The 18,355-nt window shown below is 42.5% G+C and overlaps 3 protein-coding genes across 4 annotated transcripts; 2 read left to right on the top strand and 1 right to left on the bottom strand.

Annotated features, from left to right (window-relative positions):
* The first annotated feature begins 1,894 nt into the window (after positions 1 to 1,894).
* arg2 (arginase 2) lies at positions 1,895 to 7,782 on the top strand. Its single transcript, XM_062396547.1, has 8 exons — positions 1,895 to 2,197; positions 2,296 to 2,368; positions 5,310 to 5,484; positions 5,609 to 5,768; positions 6,194 to 6,288; positions 6,400 to 6,504; positions 6,642 to 6,778; positions 6,893 to 7,782. Exons 1-8 carry the CDS (start codon positions 2,084 to 2,086, stop codon positions 7,081 to 7,083), a joined length of 1,050 nt encoding a protein of 349 aa, XP_062252531.1. The 5' UTR covers positions 1,895 to 2,083; the 3' UTR covers positions 7,084 to 7,782.
* Positions 7,783 to 8,867: 1,085 nt separating this feature from the next.
* vti1b (vesicle transport through interaction with t-SNAREs 1B) lies at positions 8,868 to 12,336 on the bottom strand. Its single transcript, XM_062396548.1, has 6 exons — positions 12,109 to 12,336; positions 11,923 to 11,981; positions 10,928 to 11,125; positions 10,204 to 10,377; positions 9,990 to 10,051; positions 8,868 to 9,754 (listed from the first exon to the last, which is right to left on the bottom strand). The coding sequence occupies exons 1-6, from the start codon at positions 12,203 to 12,205 to the stop codon at positions 9,661 to 9,663; spliced, it is 684 nt and encodes a 227-aa protein (XP_062252532.1). The 5' UTR covers positions 12,206 to 12,336; the 3' UTR covers positions 8,868 to 9,660.
* A 678-nt stretch (positions 12,337 to 13,014) lies between these two features.
* Positions 13,015 to 18,333, top strand: rdh12 (retinol dehydrogenase 12). 2 transcript variants are annotated; one of them, XM_062396726.1, is made up of 7 exons: positions 13,015 to 13,160; positions 13,696 to 13,811; positions 14,293 to 14,448; positions 14,565 to 14,669; positions 15,433 to 15,642; positions 16,305 to 16,494; positions 17,027 to 18,333. In XM_062396726.1, exons 1-7 carry the CDS (start codon positions 13,087 to 13,089, stop codon positions 17,127 to 17,129), a joined length of 954 nt encoding a protein of 317 aa, XP_062252710.1. In that variant the 5' UTR covers positions 13,015 to 13,086; the 3' UTR covers positions 17,130 to 18,333. The 2 variants fall into 2 exon arrangements, with proteins under 2 accessions (XP_062252710.1, XP_062252709.1); XM_062396725.1 differs by having other exon boundaries at positions 13,693 to 13,811.
* Positions 18,334 to 18,355: the final 22 nt, after the last annotated feature.

The following is an 18,355-nucleotide window of genomic DNA, read 5'->3' as shown; positions in this document are numbered from 1 at the left end:
AAACAGTTGAAATAAATGGACTAAATCTATAATAAAAGCTGCGATGGTCGTTTTTATTATTTAAATAATATTCAGTGTGTCGATTAGTAGATTTAGTCACAGGTGAGTTCACGGTCTGTGGGCGTGGTTTAATTCTGGGAGGGTTTTACCAGACAAAAATATTGTACCCCTATTTTAATTCCCTGCAGTGTCTTTTTTAAACGCTTGGTGGCGCCAAATGTTTAACTTTGTCAGATGTCACATGTTAACATGTTGACAGGTTCACAGTTCAGGTTCTATCTATATTGGGGTGTTTAAACATTTACATTTAATATTATTTTAGGTTTTGTATATAAATAAAGAATAAACTGCTGTCTATATTTTTAAATAATCCATATTTTGTTCCACAATATGATGAATAGTCTTTTGGTTTCAATCTTAGCCCATGCAGCTATAAAAGGCTCTGGGGAGAAGTTCTGAGTTAAGACAAGACGTTATAAACAACAACTGTAATAATGGTAATAACATTGCACATTACATTATATGGCAGATGAAGGTTATTATAGTTGAGCGTTTCCAGGTCACTATACCTCCCTTAACTTATCTGATAAACAGCGTTACTTAGAGGTTACATGAAAAACAAATGATATCATAAAACATAATAACATGTGATGTTATAAGTGACTGAGCAGTTCCCACATGAGGAGCACATGAAACCGTCAAAGATCATTATCAAGATTTATTGCTTTCAAACGGCTGCCATGTCAATAACAAGTTTCTGTGCGTGTTAAGATAACAAGGACAAACCCTGAGGCCCATTCAAAACTGTAATAGATGACCCAGTAGTTTATAGTTAGCATTAGTTGTTAGGTTATAACAACTAATGGGGGAAAAAAACGTCACTGGGACATAAAAGAAGTGATATAAAACCATATATAGTAGCATATGAGTAATAATAATCCAACGTATGAAACTTACTTTCAGTTTTACTTTGAATGCTTCAACATTTCTGGGGGATGGGTAGATAGATGATACTTTATTAAACCCGAGGGAAATTAAGTTATCCAGTGTCACACAAAACGGTCAAACACAAGAGCATAAGAATAATAAAAGGTCAAAATAGGTCCGGAATAAGTTCTCTGCAGTAAGATTAAAGTCTAACCACAAGAACTACTACAAAGATGTTACTGTAAATATGAGCTAAAGGAGATATTGTCAATACAAATATTTTAAGTATAAGGATATTGAAAGACACAAGTAACAGAGGCAGAGCATTGAAGCCAGATATAAATACATATTTGTGGTACAGCAGATGTAGAGAACAAAAGTTGAAATATATAACTAGAGATATACAAACAAAAATGAAATAAAGATAAACATAAGCATTTAGGAAGCATGGGACTTGAATATGAAACTTTGACCCATGTAAGCTGTAGTTTGTACTTGTGTGGGGAGTGTGATCGTTTATGCGGCACTGGGAGCTGACACCTGTTCCTGCAGTAATAGGTGGAAAGATGTGGGCACTGGAAATGGGCCTGACCTGAAACCTGATCTGTTTTGGCTCCGGGACGCACAATCAGGACCGAAGCTTCAATGTAAACAAGCCGCTCAGCCCCCGCTCCGCTGCGTCTCTGGAAATTTCCACCTCGACGACACTCTGCGGTAAAACAAAATAAACGCACGGGGAAACGACCTTCCCTCGCAGGCCACGCCCACCGGACGAACCCACTTCCTGCGCCGCCTCCCATTGGCCGGCGCGAAGGTGTGTCGTGTGCTCTGACGTCACAGCTAAATGAGGAACAGGACGTTCTAGTTGAAAAACGCGGTAAAAACTCGCATCGCGGTGGATTGTTTCAGCGCAGTGTGCGTGATAAAGTTGCGGTGGGTGCGGGAGCACCCCGGCTGTGACTACCGGTAGCGGTGAACCGGCCCTCCGCCCCTCCGCCCCGGCAGCTCATGAATATTCAGCGGGCGGAGGAGGCTTAAGACCCGGCCCCCAGCATCAGACACAGAGCTCCACATCCCGGCGCGCTTTCATCAGACTCTTTCCGCTACACTGTCTGGTGGCTGCGTGTTTCTCGCTCGTCACATCCCGCGGAGGAAGATGGCTTTCAGGGGACATTTACACAGCTTTCTCAGGACTCAACTCGGCCACTGCCGCACACAGAGCCGGGCTCAGTCCGTAGCGGTGCTCGGGGCCCCGTTTTCGAGAGGACAGGTAAGAGAAGCTCGGTGAGAAGTTTCGGTTGATTTTTTTTTTTTTTAGACCGTTAATCGGTCACTCAGCTTCCTCGTGGGTTGTTTTGTGTCCGACAGAAAAGGAGAGGAGTGGAGCACGGACCCAAAGTGATCCGAGAAGCGGGGCTCATCGAGAGGCTGTCCGGACTGGGTAGGTGAGGGGAAGGGGGCTCCGCCGCGTTATGTAACCGAGGCTGTTATTCAGAGCCTCCGGTTCTCCGGTCAGGACTTCAGATCACCGGGAGACACCTGACGTGAAAACCGGGACCGGTTCTTTAAATATACTGTTCTTACCTCTGTTAAACACATAGTTTGAACAGGTTAAACCAGCAGCATCTATACGTGTTGGTTCTTTAAATATACTATGTTTACCAGTGCTAAAAACATAGTTTAAATAGGCTGAATCCAAACCATCTTTACGTTTTGGTTTTTTAAGTAGACTGTACTTACCTCTGTTAAAGACCTAGTTTTAATAGGCAGAATCACCATCATCCGGGTTTGATTCCCTGTGAACGTTTCAAAGTAGTGTGACACCAGATTAAACGCCAAACAGGCGCAGTGCACAGATTCCATCAGTGAGATTACGTAATGATGGAAATCCCGGTTGAAATGTGCTAACGGTGAAGAAATGGTTGAGCACAGAGCGAAAGAGACTCCGCTCTTTCGACACAGGTGGAAACAAGGTTCACACGACATATTACCAGTACCAGACACTGTGGCAGAACTCGTGGGGATTTGTTAACTCTCGTTGTTCGTGGTGCCACATGTCTGGGTTAGTCACTGGTTCCCAGCTCAACGTGCTCTGGGAGGAGGATTGTTTCCACTGGCGTCACCGCAGACTCATTCATCTGCACTGTACCCACACTCCACCCCTTTTTCTTTATCGTTGCGTTATTGTTCTGCGGACAAAAGGGGAAGAGCTGCTGCTGCTGCTGCTGTGCAGATGTAAGAGGACGCCTCGAGCGGAAAGAATCCTCCCTTTATTCCAGCGAGGTTGGGTCACCGAGTCCACATTGTGCTCGGAATAAGAAAGGTCCCACAGCTAGGACAGGAGTTATGCTGTGGGGGGGGGGGGGGGGGGGATTTAAATATACCACTGAGAATGATCAGGTCACTATCACGTCAGGCCTGAGGTGCTTAAAGTCTATTTGTGGTCTAGACACAGTTAAGTCCTCTATGGGCACCAAGGACGCTGCAGATTAATACGCTGCCATAGCACTCACTAAATACATTCAGTCCAAGTCAACAGGGCTTCATCTCCTGATCTGCTATATAATGTCCAGTAATTACATGACACGTTATTCTGTGAGATACAAGAAAATATCATAAACAAACATCTGTTCAAACCAGTTAAACCGGACTTTATATAATCATTTAAAAAAACAGTGTTATTCCAAAGCTTTCAAGACTGTGTTGACTGCAGATTATTTGAACCAGGATACCGAACATATGATAATGTTGCTATAAATGCACCACAGATATAAACCTACTATCATGATACCACAGTTCACATGAACAGAGAGTCCCACAGACTCTTAGTTCCCATGTGAATCTAACAGAGAGAGATCAGTGGTGGCTAGTGACATGAGCTGTGTGACCATGCCATGGTTAATTCAGGTGTGTGACAGTTAAGGCCATTAGTAGCCGTTGGAGCCAATTAAACAGACCCAGAGAGGCAGAGAATGTGCCAGGGAATCTGTTATCAGCTGTAAACACAAGCTGTTGTGCAACCAGCTCACCCCCCCAATCATACTTTCCACAGTTGGTACATCAACATCCGGAACTGACACTGTCATGACGGCATGCAGTTATTATAGATGTATAGATATTTCACTGCAGTTTACATAATATATCATAATTTGATATGTTTAAGATTCAAACCTTAAAACGTTAAATCTTGGCTTGGAATACATTAAAGAAATGAAACACTTTTGTAATGTTATAGACGGGTTAAGGGCAGATGGGTGCTTCTTTTGAATGATCCATGAGTAATGTGCTTTCAAACCTATTTTGAGTTTCAATCATTTGCCGAAGCTTCATGGTGATACTAAATCAAAAAAATACACAAATCTGCTGTATCATTATTAACACTCAGTGTGGTCAGAGAGAGTGGAAACGTGAGGAAATGAGGGAAATGGTCCAACTGGCCAGGGGTCAAACCAGGGACTCCCAGGTGAAATGTGTTCGAACCATTTAACCATCAGGTCGCCCCTGATTTATTATAGGGATAATTATAACGATGGCAATGACACCCTTGCTTTTTGAAACATTAAGCTATAATACAAAATAGTAACATAACTGAAATTCAATATTACTTCAAAATTAAACGTGCTATTAATCTTCTAACTAGTCTTCTGAACCAAAGCCAAAGTGAACTAAATACCACGTCGTCTAGACATTTTCACACCGTCATGGTTGGTTTCAGTTTGAATGAAACATTCATATGGTTAAACCAACACTCACGTGGCTGTAACTACAGTGAACACAGCAGTTATTAACTTTGACAGTAACTGCTTTAACAGGCTTTTTAAATTATCATGCAAAGATGTTGAAGATTGTGAGAAGACAAGGGCTATTCCTGTCCTGTCTACGAATGGCAATGAACCTCATTGGTTCCCCTTGGATCAGCAGAGTAACGCAACACCGCCATCAAAGCTCACATTGCCAGATGAACCCTCAATATGGTGGATCACATCACTTGTTTACTCCACAGTAACCAAGCCAATGCAAGAGGTGAACTGAGCTGACGGAAACCTGATCTGGGGAGGTGAAACGGGGTAAATGGAAAGTGCTCAGTCATGAGTCAGCCTCACTGGAATGCAAGTTCAGACAGTTGCATGTGGAGTTATACGATATAAACCATAGGTTTTATTCTGAAGCGACACCTGCAGTCGTCAGAGTACAAATTATTCTTTCAAATCAGACACCAGGGTTGTGTCCAGAGGAAGAGAGTGATTGTCAAGAAGCATCACATGCCGGGCTGCTTCCATGTCCCAGGCTGACATGCTGAGCTCCTGCTGAGTCACTGCATCGAAAGAGTGACCCTGCAGAAAGTGTCTCCATCTAACGGCAGCTTGTTGTCGGCTCCTCAGATTACTCTGTCCATGACTTTGGAGACCTCAGCTTCCACCACCTGGAGAAGGATGAGCCCTACATGGACGTGAAGTTCCCTCGCTCTGTGGGTGCAGCCAATAAGATGCTGTCTGGAGCAACGAGCAGAGCCGTCGGAGCGGGCCACACCCTCGTCATGCTCGGAGGTGATCACAGGTAAACAAGCTCAGAATATGGGATCTAAAATTATAACCACGACCCGACCTGCAAAGACTCTCAGGCTCTGTATTTGACTGATAAAACAGCAGATGTATAAAAGACTGTCCTCTGCTCCTCCCAGCCTGGCTATCGGGTCAGTGAGTGGTCACGCCCAGCAGTGTCCCGACTTGTGTCTCATCTGGGTCGATGCTCACGCTGACATAAACACACCCATGACATCTCCCTCAGGAAACCTGCATGGCCAGCCTGTGTCCTTCATGCTCAAAGAACTACAAGACAAGGTGAGGAGAAGCCTTCTACTAAATGTAAATGCTCTTGAACACATTGACTTTGAGTCTACCTTTCTTCAAACAAATGTCTCTTTTACCTATTCAAACGTGTATTCAAATATTTAACTTTCTGGAAGCAGAAACAGTTTATATACATTTAAAAAAGTGAGACACTTTTGGAAACTCTTAGAAAAGAATACAAATGCACAAGGTCACAGCAACAGTATACAGTGCTTTCTCATCAATTTTATCATCATATCAGCATATCATCCTTTCAATTTGAATGTTTCTGTCGTCTTTTTAAATACTTTTGACATATGAAACATATATGGGCCAACATCCTAAACAGTCTAGATGTCACCTGATGGTAGAGGATAATATGATTCCACACATTTGCATAAATTCCATATTGAACTTTACTCTTCCATCCACCACAGATACCAGCTATCCCAGGGTTCTCTTGGGTGAAGCCGTTCCTCTCCTCGAGGGACCTGGTCTACATCGGTCTGCGGGACGTGGACCCCGGCGAGCGGTAAGTGGATACCAGCACTTTACTGTGTGTAGCTGATGTGAACTTCCCACACTTTAGCACTGGGAGAGTAGTTTTAACTTCAGTTTTTGAATTGAATTGTGTTAATTGCAGCAACATCCTGAAGGACCTGGGTATCCAGTACTTCACCATGAGGGATATCGACAGAATGGGCATCCAAAGGGTTATGGAGATGACTTTTGACCATCTTATGGCAAGGTGTGTTCAAGTGATGACGATATTCCACGACTGTTTCAATAAGGTTTAATGTACTTTACTGTGTATGTGATTAACTCAAGTTTGTCCATGTCTGAACGGTCAATTCAAACTTTTCTCTTTCTCTCCTTCTCGAACAGAAAACAGCGACCGATCCACTTGAGCTTTGACATCGACGCCTTCGACCCGTCTCTCGCCCCCGCCACAGGAACGCCAGTGAATGGAGGTCTGACCTACAGGGAGGGAATGTACATCACAGAGGAAATCCACAACACAGGTACACAAAAAGACAAATACACGCATGTCTGCAACAGCTTAAAGAGACAGACACAAGTCAATAAAACACCTCCATTGGTCTTAGTTTCTAACTTGTGACTGTGTTGCTGTGCAGGCCTGCTGTCAGCCATGGACCTGGTCGAGGTGAACCCCGTGCTAGGGGCCAACCAAGAAGCCGTGGAGGCCACCGCCTCTTTAGCGGTCAACGTCATCGCGTCGTCTCTTGGACAGACGAGAGAAGGGGCTCACGTGTCCATCGACGAGATTCCGTCTGCGAAGGACGACACAGAGCAGCTCCGCCTCTGAGGGCGTGGAGCGAAGCCATGGACTGTATCAACGACATCCCCGAGCATTCCGCCAGTTTTAATTCAGGACTGAAAAGACTGAATCTAACAGTAGCTCAAATATTTTGTTCCCATCTCTTTGCTGTTTATTGTCGTGTTTTAAAAAAACAACTAATTACGTCTGGATTTATGAAACCTGTGAGAGACGTTTCCATAGAGTATTACCTTAGTTCATTTAGAAACCACTCCTCTTATTGATGAGAAGACTACTCACTTTAACAGCAATGCTAACTTATTTTGTATGTACAGTAATAAGTTAAGTATTTGAGGACACAGTTGCCACATATTTATGATGTGTTTGGTCTACAAGTTAATGAACCTGCCTCAGAGGTATGATGAATCAAGACGTAGGTTGAAGTCCACAGCATGGATTCTGAAACTGAGTCTGTGCCACTTAGTAAAAAACTAGTAATGATGTGTTTGCACTTTTGGACCAGGTGTGGTTACTGTATTTCCTTTAGAGTTTTTGTATTACACATTGAACCTGCTAGTACAGTACTTGTACTAGACTTACTGTGTGTATAAGTATGAACTGATGATTAATCAGTTTTTGCTCACAAATGAGGTGAGTGACCGATGTTTGACGTGATGAGGACACTGAATGACTTGTCCTTGTAACAGAGTTTATATTTTGGTCTCCCATAAATGTTCTGACATTTTTGGTTCATGTGTATAGTTGTATTATTGACTCCCTCCTTTTACTTTATTAAGGAATCAAGTAAAACTTAAATGTTTTAACTTCTACATAAGAACATAACTATTTGAACAAGACTTGAAAAGACCTAGAGGCCTAACAATCTGCGAGCCCACACACTGTTTGCGGGTCAACAGCCTTTAGCGTGGACCATGTTACTTAACATGTTAATATTTGCAGTAAAGTAAAAAGTTAAGTAAACTGAGGATGTGACAATAATATTTGTAGTTCTACAAGTGTTTATCATAAACAAGTGTTGGAAGGACAACACTTTTAAGTGATGATGACAAATCGCCAAAAATGTTATGGCAACAGATCAGTAGATATTGAGTTATTTCAGTTTGGGCTGACTAACGCTGACACCAAGGCCACCACTACAGGGCCAATGTTGGGACTAGATACGGTGTTATGAGTTTCAATGGTCACATTGATACCTCCGCCAAGGTTATGTAAGATTACTCAACTGAATTGTTCTGCATCAACACACGGCACAACTTGTGGAGGGGCGGGGCAAGACCCAAACAAAGCAATTGGACAGAATCCAGATAAACAGGCGGATCCATGAATTGATCTTCAGGTTCACTATCATAGCAGGATGGGGCATTGGTAATTACATTATGATTGCTTGCACTCGTAAAAAGTAATTCATTGTACAAAAGAAAGGGACTTAAGGACAGAAAAACAGGTGTGATGGTGTTGTAGTTTTTCAGGAAATGTAGACGCACATTTAAGAAACAAGCTAAATAAATGAGTAAATGTCCCCCCCCTCCTCCTCCACCTCCTCCACACAACCAGGTCACTGCAGTACGGCATGATCTCTAACGCAGAAGAACAACACTGTGGCAGATGTGCCACTTCAAGAACATGTTACTAAAAATAACCTTATCACCTATTATTTGAGAATTAATTCCATAGTAGCAGATGCTGTTTACCCAGCACTAACCCAGCCTGAAATCATCCTGGTCTGTGACGTCAGCTCCACAGCGGATGTTATTCCAAAGCTTTGGCCCGCTTGGCTGCATTCCCTGGAAATACCAGATACGATGTACAAAGAGGTTAAACATTAGCTTTAATCTGTTGACTGTCAAATAAAGAACAAAGACACTCTGTTCTGAGATTTTTGTGTTATACAGCGATTAGACAACATCATTAACTGTTAAGAACATTTTTTACACATTCGTACTTCTGACTGACTTTCTTCTCAAATCAGAGAATTGAGAAAACGAGCTCAAAATAACCATCTGGATACTGAGCATGAAGACTCTAGGAAAATACACTCGGCTGGTGCCATTTCATCAACATACTGTTGTTTAGATTCATAAACATAATAAACAATACAATAAAATAGAACACAAACAGAAATGTATCCCAATAAGATAATTTTTTTTAAACTCACAGAGCTGATATGCAAACGTCTGTCATTTCATGAGCACTGTCACCAAACCACAGAATCTTTACATGATGCAGTAATTTAAACCAAACTCTGACTCATGCAGGATCTTCTCTGGAGTCTGCAGCAGTCAGAACACAGTCCCACGGGGCGTCATTGGCATTAAGAGTCTAAGAAAACGCTCAGTTCACAGTTTGTCCTGTAGGTTTGGTCCCATTAACAAGTTTGTTTGTCCCGTTGAACAAACTCCACCTGCTCGGGGGCAAACTCTTCCCTCAGTGAAGCTTCAGTTCGAACCTGAGGCTTCTTATTGTCCTTCTTTGCACTAATATGAAACAGTTGGCTGGAGACAGCAGAACAGCATTATTGCTACTGGACAGTGGATGGAGACAGATGCAGAGAATCGGGTTTTGCTCTTGGATCAGGAGCTTGAGACTCTCCTGAGGTGGGGACGTTTATTTTCGGAAGAACTTCAGGTAAATCACAGCGCCCAGGATCGCCAGCTCCATTAAAATGATAACACTTAACAGCAACTTGTTTGTCATCAGCCTACAAGACACAAAGAAAATTAAACATTCACAAGGAAGATTTTATTTAATGAGTTTATTGAAACTAATATCATCTCTGTGGTCAGAAATTAATAAATGAGCTCAATTTGTGTATTGACTGAAGAGAAGAATCTTGATTTTACTTGTTTATAATCTGAGCATCCATTCACTCATTTGATCAAATTGAGCGTAATAGGATAAATTAATTGTATAACCTCCTCTAGGAAAACACTCACCGCCGAGACATGGCACGAAGGATCTTTCGACTTCGACTGAGGTTCTCTCCAGTGTTCACCAACTACACAAGAAGACAGAAGAGATTTAAAAAACAGTTTACATCAAATTGAACTGCTTCTCTCAAGACTGACCACAACTAGACTAAATTATACCAACCCAAAAGCATTTTAACTGGACATATCCAATAGGCATAAATCAGGTGCTGATTCTCACTCTGCTCCTGGTGCGGTCCAGCTGCTCCCGCTGCTCCCCCAGCTCCTCGATGATGTCGGTACCGATGTGCTCCGTCTCTGCAGCGATGCGTTGGCTGCGCTCGATGCTCTGACTGGCGTTGTTCAGAGACTCTGTGCCCTGGAGGAGCAAGGCTCTCTGGGACTGCAGGTGAGTCTGCATTCAGTGTGGGGAGAAGGGACAGAGCAAAACAGGATTAATGATGATGAACTAAACATAGTTACAGGAGGAAATAAAGATTCACTCCCTTCGATATCAACAAGTATATAAAGTCAGTTATTCCAGAGTAAAATGTTCATCTTTGTGGGGAAACGTTCTCATTTCCTTGTCATCACGTACCTCTACATTAGCATATGTTTTATTTTGTTAATTTACTCAACACACAGCTTTTAAATGTCCTTTTCAAAGACACTGAAAATGTCTGTTTGTAAATACATTTTAACTTCAGAGAAAAACACACCAGGATTGCAGAGGAAACGGATTCTTGATGTCTTTTGTTACCCATTTAACAAAAGACATCAAGGCCTCCTCACCGAATCCTGAACCCTTGAGAAGAAGAGGACTTTCAGAGGACAACAACAGGGAGGAAGAAAGGACTTATTCAGAGGAACCGAAGAAATCAAGATCAAGGAGGCAAAGGAGAGCTACAGGAGGGAGCTGGGTCTGTCCCTCTCGTGGTGAAATGCTCAAACAGCCTCGCACTCACACTCTGCTGATTCTCTGATGAGTAGATGCCGTGATGACTTCCTCCCAACGGCTGGGACGAGGAGCTGAACCCGGGGGCCGAGTTCTTCAAGTCCCTCTGCAGTTTGCCCAGATCCCGGCGGTACAGGCGCAGCTTGGTAGCCATTCCATTTCGATAAGAAGACGGGGCGCCGCGCAGCTCCTCCTCCATTCCTTGTAACTGCAGACAGATAGGAACAGGTCCTTTCTCCATTACGGTCGTCATCACACTGGTTCTCAAAGTACTACTGGTGAAGACTATTTGCACTGAAGCTCCATAGCAGCAAAAATAAAGCAGTTAAACAAGTAGTTGATAATAAAAAAGAAAAAAATGTGAAATAACAAATTAAATACACAATAACAAAATAAGAATACTAAATACAATGATTAAATGATTATGTATTGAAGGAATTATCAAAATGTACAATGAACAAAACCGAAAAGATGCAAATGTATGTGCATGTTTCATTTAATAAATATCTTAATATAAGCCTAATATGTATATATTTAATTTACCTTTTTTTAAATATAAATATAGTAGATTGATTAAACTGAAAAATAGCAAGTCTCAGTTACATTTCCTTTGCAGTGAGATTCGATAACGATATTTTGTGAATCATTTTATGTTTTACTCTGCGATATATGACTAGAGGAAATATTTGACTCCCTTACACTGAGGCCTGAATACTATATATTACACAGTTGCTGTTCTTGCTGTTGTTGTTATAGTTGATGTTGTGTGTGTGAGAGAGAGTAGAATGTTTTTTACAGATTGTTGATGATCAATAAAGTTATTTTGTGATGATCAATAAAGTTCTAGCTCATCTGTGTCAACTCTAATCGCAGTGTTTTTTTAAATCACAAACTGAGGGAAGGTTTTAAAAACTAAACAAGCTCATCAATAACAACAACAACAACACTAGAATTAAAAAGTTAAATCTGACGTCCTGAAGAATAAACAAGGTGGGAGCAGCTCACCACTTCCTCAGCTTCCCCATGTCTCTCATCGAAGGTTCTCACCAACCTCTTCCTCTCCTCTGCGGAAACAATAACTCGTCAACAGGACAACTGGTTGTGTTGTTAGTTAGTTAGCTAGTTAGCTGGTTAGTTAGTAAGTTAGCTTGTCAGCTGACGTCAACATGAGCCCCGCAGCAGTGTGTTTACCTCCCTGGCTCCTCGCAGCTCGGTCTGGAATCAGCTTCAGTTCCTCGAACATCGAGCTGAAGATCTCGTGCAACTTCTCGAACTCCTCCGACGACATCTTTGAATCGACTGGTCGACGTTTGGTCGAATTTAATTTACTTCTGTCAGAATAAAACGCGAAATAACGATCACGTCACTGAGTCGATCTAATAATCAGATCTCATCGACTCTTCCGCAGGATGGACCTCGTGACTGACTGCCTCCGGCGCCTGATTAGAAATTAACAATAAAAATAAGACTTAAGTAATATCCTTGAGAAAATAATACTTAGAATTGAATAATACAAGATTTAACTGACAAAACTTAAAAAATAACAACAGATCTGAGGGAAGGGACCTCAAAAACCACCCGATGACCATTTTAATCAGGCGCCATGTAGACAGGCCTTGACAGGAGCTTTGTGGAAATGTAGTTTTTTAGGATGTAAACTAATTGGGTTCCCCTTTAGATATAATGCACCTTTCGAAATGATGCATATTTATGTTTGTTTATTGTGATCATTGCTTTTTCTTTTCTCATGTTGGTATTGATATAGTGGAATTCCTGTGTATATATGTATCATCATTTCAGATTAAGCCACTGGAGACACATAATGTATTAAAATGTCAAAACAAAACTTCTTTATCATAAAAAATAATGCAATTCCCTCTAATTCTAGAACATGTAATGTGATAAAATACAAACATAAGTTGCCACAATAAAAGTCAACTCAACATGCCAACATAAATAGTTAGTAATCCTAATGTAAACGAATGAAACCACCCCTTGTGTTAGCTTCTACCCAGGCTGTAAAAACTACACTCCCATGATGCCCCTTGCGCTATGTGCGCATGCCCCCCCCCCCCCCCTTTCTGCCTTGACATCAGCTGTTCCCTCCTCCTCAGCTGCAGCTTCTCTCTCAGCCTCAGAACCAGCGACGAGCAGAGGATCCGCTGCATCATGTTGTTCTTTGTGGTAGTCGCTGGACTCGGAGCGGTGACGTTGCTGGTGCTGTTGTTCGCATCACACATACGGTGAGCGGCGACCAATGCACTCACGTAACCCACTCAGGGCTGGATGGTGGTTTGGTTGAGAGGACAGATCATTGCACTGGTGTTATGGCTAAGGATGTGTTTCCGTTATACATTTCAGTCATATGTCATATTTAAGGGTTATTCTCAAATCCTCTATTCGATGCTGATGTATTGTCCCGAGCAGAGAATCAATGCAACAGAAAGGATGATGGGAGCTGTGGGAGTTTTTTTTGCAGCCGGATGAACCGGGTGTCTTCCACCTGAGCTGGGCCAATCAGGAGCCTCAGCGTGGGGAGTAGGTGTGATCCTGTGCTTTCCCATTGGCTGCGGCGGCTCCCTGCTCGGTGGCGAGGGCCGCACCAGTTTGACGCTCGGCAGTGGCCTCATAGCCAAGTTTCTCTGTGAATTATTGAGCCATGTGTCCATATGTCCCAAGTCCAATGGGGACAGAGGGGTTTATGGCCGCGGGAGGGACTGTCTGCTCCGCTGCAGGGCAGAGATCATGTTGTTAATCTGTGATGTGCATCCACAGAAGTTATGCAGCCGGAGGGGTGTGCAGGTCCCCGGCTCGTCTGGATGGGAAGACAGCCCTCATCACTGGAGCCAACACGGGCATTGGGAGGGAGACCGCCCGGGATCTGGTGATGAGAGGTGACCTTTTGGATTCTACAGTCAAATACAGGATTTGAATTCAACACAACACTAATTTATTACCACCGACAAGACCAAACTGGGTTCTCATACAGGGGGACGCTGTAAGATTAACAAATACTGATGCGATAAGAATACCTACCTTATTAAATCATGATTCATGACAAGTATGTCAGCACAAGGCCGAAACAATCCTACACACGACTGTCTAGTTCTTACAGTACAAATTTAAAAGAACTAGACCGTTAAATTCAATCACGCTGCACCAAATGACACACATTAATCATTCCTCTAACTATGAATGATTCCATTCATCAAGACCCATGAATAACGAACCTCAGGAATCAACAAAACTGTTGTGAAACGTCTTTTCTCACAACGCTCAATAAAAAAGTTCCTGGATCCGTCCCCTGATCCTGACTGGTGTGAATGTAGTTTCTGTCTGGTTCCCAGTTTACATGATGATCTGTTCACCTGGCAGGGGCTCGGGTGATCATGGCGTGCCGAGACGTGGAAAAGGGCGAGGAGGCTGCGGCCAGCATACGAGCCGCGAACCCCGATGCAGATGTGGAGGTTCGAGAGCTGGATTTGGCAGACACCTGCTCTATACGTGCCTTCGCACAGGAATTCCTCAGAGGTGACCACACAGAGGCGGCTGTAACGCTCTCATCCTCCTACAAAGCTCCAGAGTGATGTTATTTAACAGGTATAACAGCGGCCATGTTTCTTTTATGTGATGTTCTCTTTCCTCAGAGGTGAATCGTCTTCACATCCTCATCAACAACGCCGGCGTGATGATGTGTCCTTACACCAAAACCGTCGATGGCTTTGAGATGCACATCGGAGTCAATCACCTCGGTAAGAACTCACAGAAGTTTACTGGAACCCATTAGATCATTCAAACCTTAACCAGGACTGAAAATCTCACAGATGTTATTATATTATTATATTTACTATTATTATTATATATATACTGTTGCTGCCATTACTACTATCTACTGCTATTATATTGGTATAATTACTATCATATATATTATGTTATATTATATACTATATATACTGTACTATTTTGATATACTGTCTAACAATAACATTACCATCATATCATCAGTACTATTACCATCATCTTGCCACTGCACCTTATCTACCTATTTATCGTGTTTCTGTTTTTATAATTTCTACCTCAATATTTTTATTGTATTGTATTTTATTGTATTCAAATATAGACGACTTAATTTCCCTTCGGGGATGAATAAAGTAATCTATCTATCTTTCTAAACTGATTGATCGGCTTCATCCAATGGAAATGCATCATTCTGCACTTTTATTGCACAACTGGAAAGGCAACGCAGTCTTTGATTTTGTTTTATTTTGTAATATGTGCATGATGATAACAGATCCACCTCGAGAGGACATCGATATTAACATATACAATGAATTCATGTTATTTCCATTGCTGTTATTTCCCCTCACGTACGTCTGATGCCGTGTTCGACAAGAAAGTACAAGTTGATGTCGTCTTCGACTCTGAGAAAACTTTTGTCCGTTAGTAAATAAATGCCCTGGCTCAGTATAACGAGTGTCCACCCGGCTCAGCGTGTGTCTGTCTCCCCTCGGACAGGTCACTTCCTGTTGACGTCCCTCCTGATCGGGCTGCTCAAGCGCAGCGCGCCGGCCCGGATCGTCGTGGTCTCCTCTCTGGCACACAACTTCGGCTGGGTGCGCTTCCACGACCTTCACAGCCAGGGCAGCTACAACAGTGGATTAGCGTACTGCCAGAGCAAACTGGCAAATGTGATGTTTACCAGAGAGTTGGCTCGTAGACTCAAAGGTACACAAACACACACACACACACACAAAACATGGGAGAATGCACAGATGGGCTGTTCTCTGGCAAATGTAGTAGCAGAGGGTTAGTGATGCTTTGTGTGATGATGAGGAAGAGGAGGGAAAAGATAAACAAAATGTAGACCAACAACAAATAGTCCAAATGGGCCTTACTAATCCTATGACCAGGTAGTACACTGAAATATTGTTGTTTCTAAAGTACGCTAGGGAAGTCGACTGTGCCTGTGAGCATGTTGGAAGCTAATGTGCCGGATTCAGTGAGAAGTGAATTTATAAATAATTTAAAGACCATTTTATTCAAAGCTCTTTTAACTATTTATCATGACAGTGCAGATGAGAAGCCAACGAAATCTCTCATCCTGACCAGAGCAGTTTTGTTAAATCTTGTCAAAGAAATGTGTTTTCTGTTTATTTGGAGTTATTCATGTAAAGTTTAAGGTTAAACTGTTCGATTTCAAGCCTCAATTTAATATTCTTTGTCACAAGGGTTTGACAACAACATCTGAGGAATCTTTGCCATTTAAAAAAATAAAATATATATATACTGGTCTGATTATCGTTATTTGATGTTTGATCCCTAATGTCATTATTGTCCCTACAACCCCACATCGCTCTTATCGTGAACCTGATCTGTTGTTGTCGCAGGCACCAACGTGACCGTGAACTCAGTCCACCCGGGGACGGTGAACTCCGACCTGATCCGACACTCGACCCTCATGACGATATTCATGACCTTCTTCTCCACGTTTGTAAAAACCCCACGGGAAGGAGCCCAGACCAGTATCTACTGTGCCGTGGCAGAGGAGCTGCACTCTGTCTCTGGGAAACACTTCAGGTGGGTGACAACCAGTTGGATCAGCACCAACATTTAACGTCAATGCATCAAATAGTTCACAGGACGTTTATCTCGAAAACCCCCAAAATGTCTTTGTGCTGCTGGGGGAAAAAAGTTGAGCTCACCATATTAATAAGGAATTATCCTCTGGGGACAATGAATCTCTGTTCCAAATGTAATGCTAACCCATGGATCAATTAACTGATTACCTGATACACATCACCATCCTGCTGTCTTGATAAAATGATAAACTGGTTCAATTAAAACTTTAAAAAAACAAAATGCATATCAGGAAAGCCATTTTCAGATTGTCAATATAGAAGTTAGGCTTGATTATAATTTGCCACAGATGGAGGTGATGATACTGGAGATCCTCCCATCTCCTCATTTTAAAGCCGCCCCCATTGTATTCTTGCCACCACACATCAGGTGAAAGACAAATTAGATCCCTGCTCCTCGGGGGATGACTCACATTTTCATAAACCTTTACATAATACCCCCCCCTCCTCCTCCCCCCCTTCTTTCCTTTCAGCGACTGCGCCCCGGCCTTCGTCGCCCCACAGGGGAGAAGTGAGGAGACGGCGAGGAGACTGTGGGACGTCAGCTGTGAGCTTCTAGCCATCGAGTGGGACTGATTGAACTTTGACCCTTCGTCTCTTTCCAGGCCTCGTTCACACGTACACGGGTATTTTCATTTTTCTCAAATGGAGTGTTTTGTTCTCACTGAGGTTTGAGGGTCACTGAAGACTGAACCTTTTTAAAAACTCCTCCCGGGTCGAAGATGTTCAGTAACTCAGTTTTCAGTGTGATGTCATTGTCGTCCGCCTGCTGGAACCGGTGTTGTGATTGGCCAACACGGCTTTACAGTTCGGGTTACAGCGCCACCTGTTGGTTTGGTACGATACGGACCGCGTGTTTTTTGCATTTTCATGGGGATATAGATTTATATATTAAACCCCCCCCCCCCATTTGTATTAAATACCTGTGTACATGTAGAGCCGCCCTCAGTTCAAGAAGGACTTCTCATCCTTTCTGCCATCAGTCATTTCATTTGTTTAATTATGGTTTCGATGTTCTTACCTAATAGGCAGTCAGGTAACTGTAAGAGCTACTGTAAGTTGCTTTGTTTTGTGAAATAACTAAGTAATTACAATACGATGAAACTTGAAAATGTTGATGCTCCACAAAACCATTCGACGGTACGTGATCACGAATAACGCGTTGACCCCGATATATTTTTGTGACACAACGCGACGACCGTGCAGGCGCAAAAAAAAAAGAAAAAGAAGCAACTTAATATTGTAAGTGCTTGTGTGCTACTGTGAAGGGTCAAGCCAGGGTTCAAGACCAGCATCTTGTTTTGAAAGAGTTCAGAATTTGCAGCTAAATTGCTTCACTTTCGTGCCAGCGTTTCTAAACAATTGCAGGGTTTCTTACGGTGTTTCCAGGTCAACTTAAAAAATATATAATTAGTAAACCACTGGAGGTCAGCGTCAGTCTGACCCACGATTACCGCTTGAATTGAATAAATGTATTTTGTGATAATCGTAGTTAAAAAAAAGCTTTTTTTAGAATCATGACACTGCAATATTTATAGAGTTGTTTTTCCATTGTCATTGCCAAAAACTGCACATTCCCGGAGGAGCCGTTTCGCATTTGTAAAGACCCCCCCCCCCCCCCCCCCTTCTCATGTTTCCTTCTCAGCATTCACACACAAGGTTGCCAAGAGTTTACATTCTGTGTTTTATACAAGTGAAATATGCCTTTTACTACACGTACATTCATGTTAAGAGTTGAATGTTTACATTTAATGTAAATAAACAGAATATTGCTACAAAGGCTTCTGTGTCAATCTTTTGAA

Source organism: Platichthys flesus, chromosome 10, assembly GCF_949316205.1.
Source record: "Platichthys flesus chromosome 10, fPlaFle2.1, whole genome shotgun sequence".
Lineage (NCBI taxonomy): Eukaryota > Metazoa > Chordata > Actinopteri > Pleuronectiformes > Pleuronectidae > Platichthys > Platichthys flesus.
This window is presented reverse-complemented; position numbering and strand designations above follow the sequence as displayed.

Coding starts and splice junctions, on each gene's coding strand:
- arg2 (XM_062396547.1), top strand. CDS start 2,084: ATGGCTTTCAGGGGACATTTACACAGCTTTCTCAGGACTCAACTCGGC. Junction 2,198..2,295: donor CCCCGTTTTCGAGAGGACAG/GTAAGAGAAGCT, acceptor TGTGTCCGACAG/AAAAGGAGAGGAGTGGAGCA. Junction 6,289..6,399: donor GACGTGGACCCCGGCGAGCG/GTAAGTGGATAC, acceptor TGTTAATTGCAG/CAACATCCTGAAGGACCTGG.
- vti1b (XM_062396548.1), bottom strand. CDS start 12,205: ATGTCGTCGGAGGAGTTCGAGAAGTTGCACGAGATCTTCAGCTCGATG. Junction 11,126..11,922: donor ATGGGGAAGCTGAGGAAGTG/GTGAGCTGCTCC, acceptor ATCTGTCTGCAG/TTACAAGGAATGGAGGAGGA. Junction 10,378..10,927: donor CATCAGAGAATCAGCAGAGT/GTGAGTGCGAGG, acceptor CACTGAATGCAG/ACTCACCTGCAGTCCCAGAG.
- rdh12 (XM_062396725.1), top strand. CDS start 13,087: ATGTTGTTCTTTGTGGTAGTCGCTGGACTCGGAGCGGTGACGTTGCTG. Junction 14,449..14,564: donor CGCACAGGAATTCCTCAGAG/GTGACCACACAG, acceptor CTCTTTCCTCAG/AGGTGAATCGTCTTCACATC. Junction 16,495..17,026: donor GTCTCTGGGAAACACTTCAG/GTGGGTGACAAC, acceptor CTTTCCTTTCAG/CGACTGCGCCCCGGCCTTCG.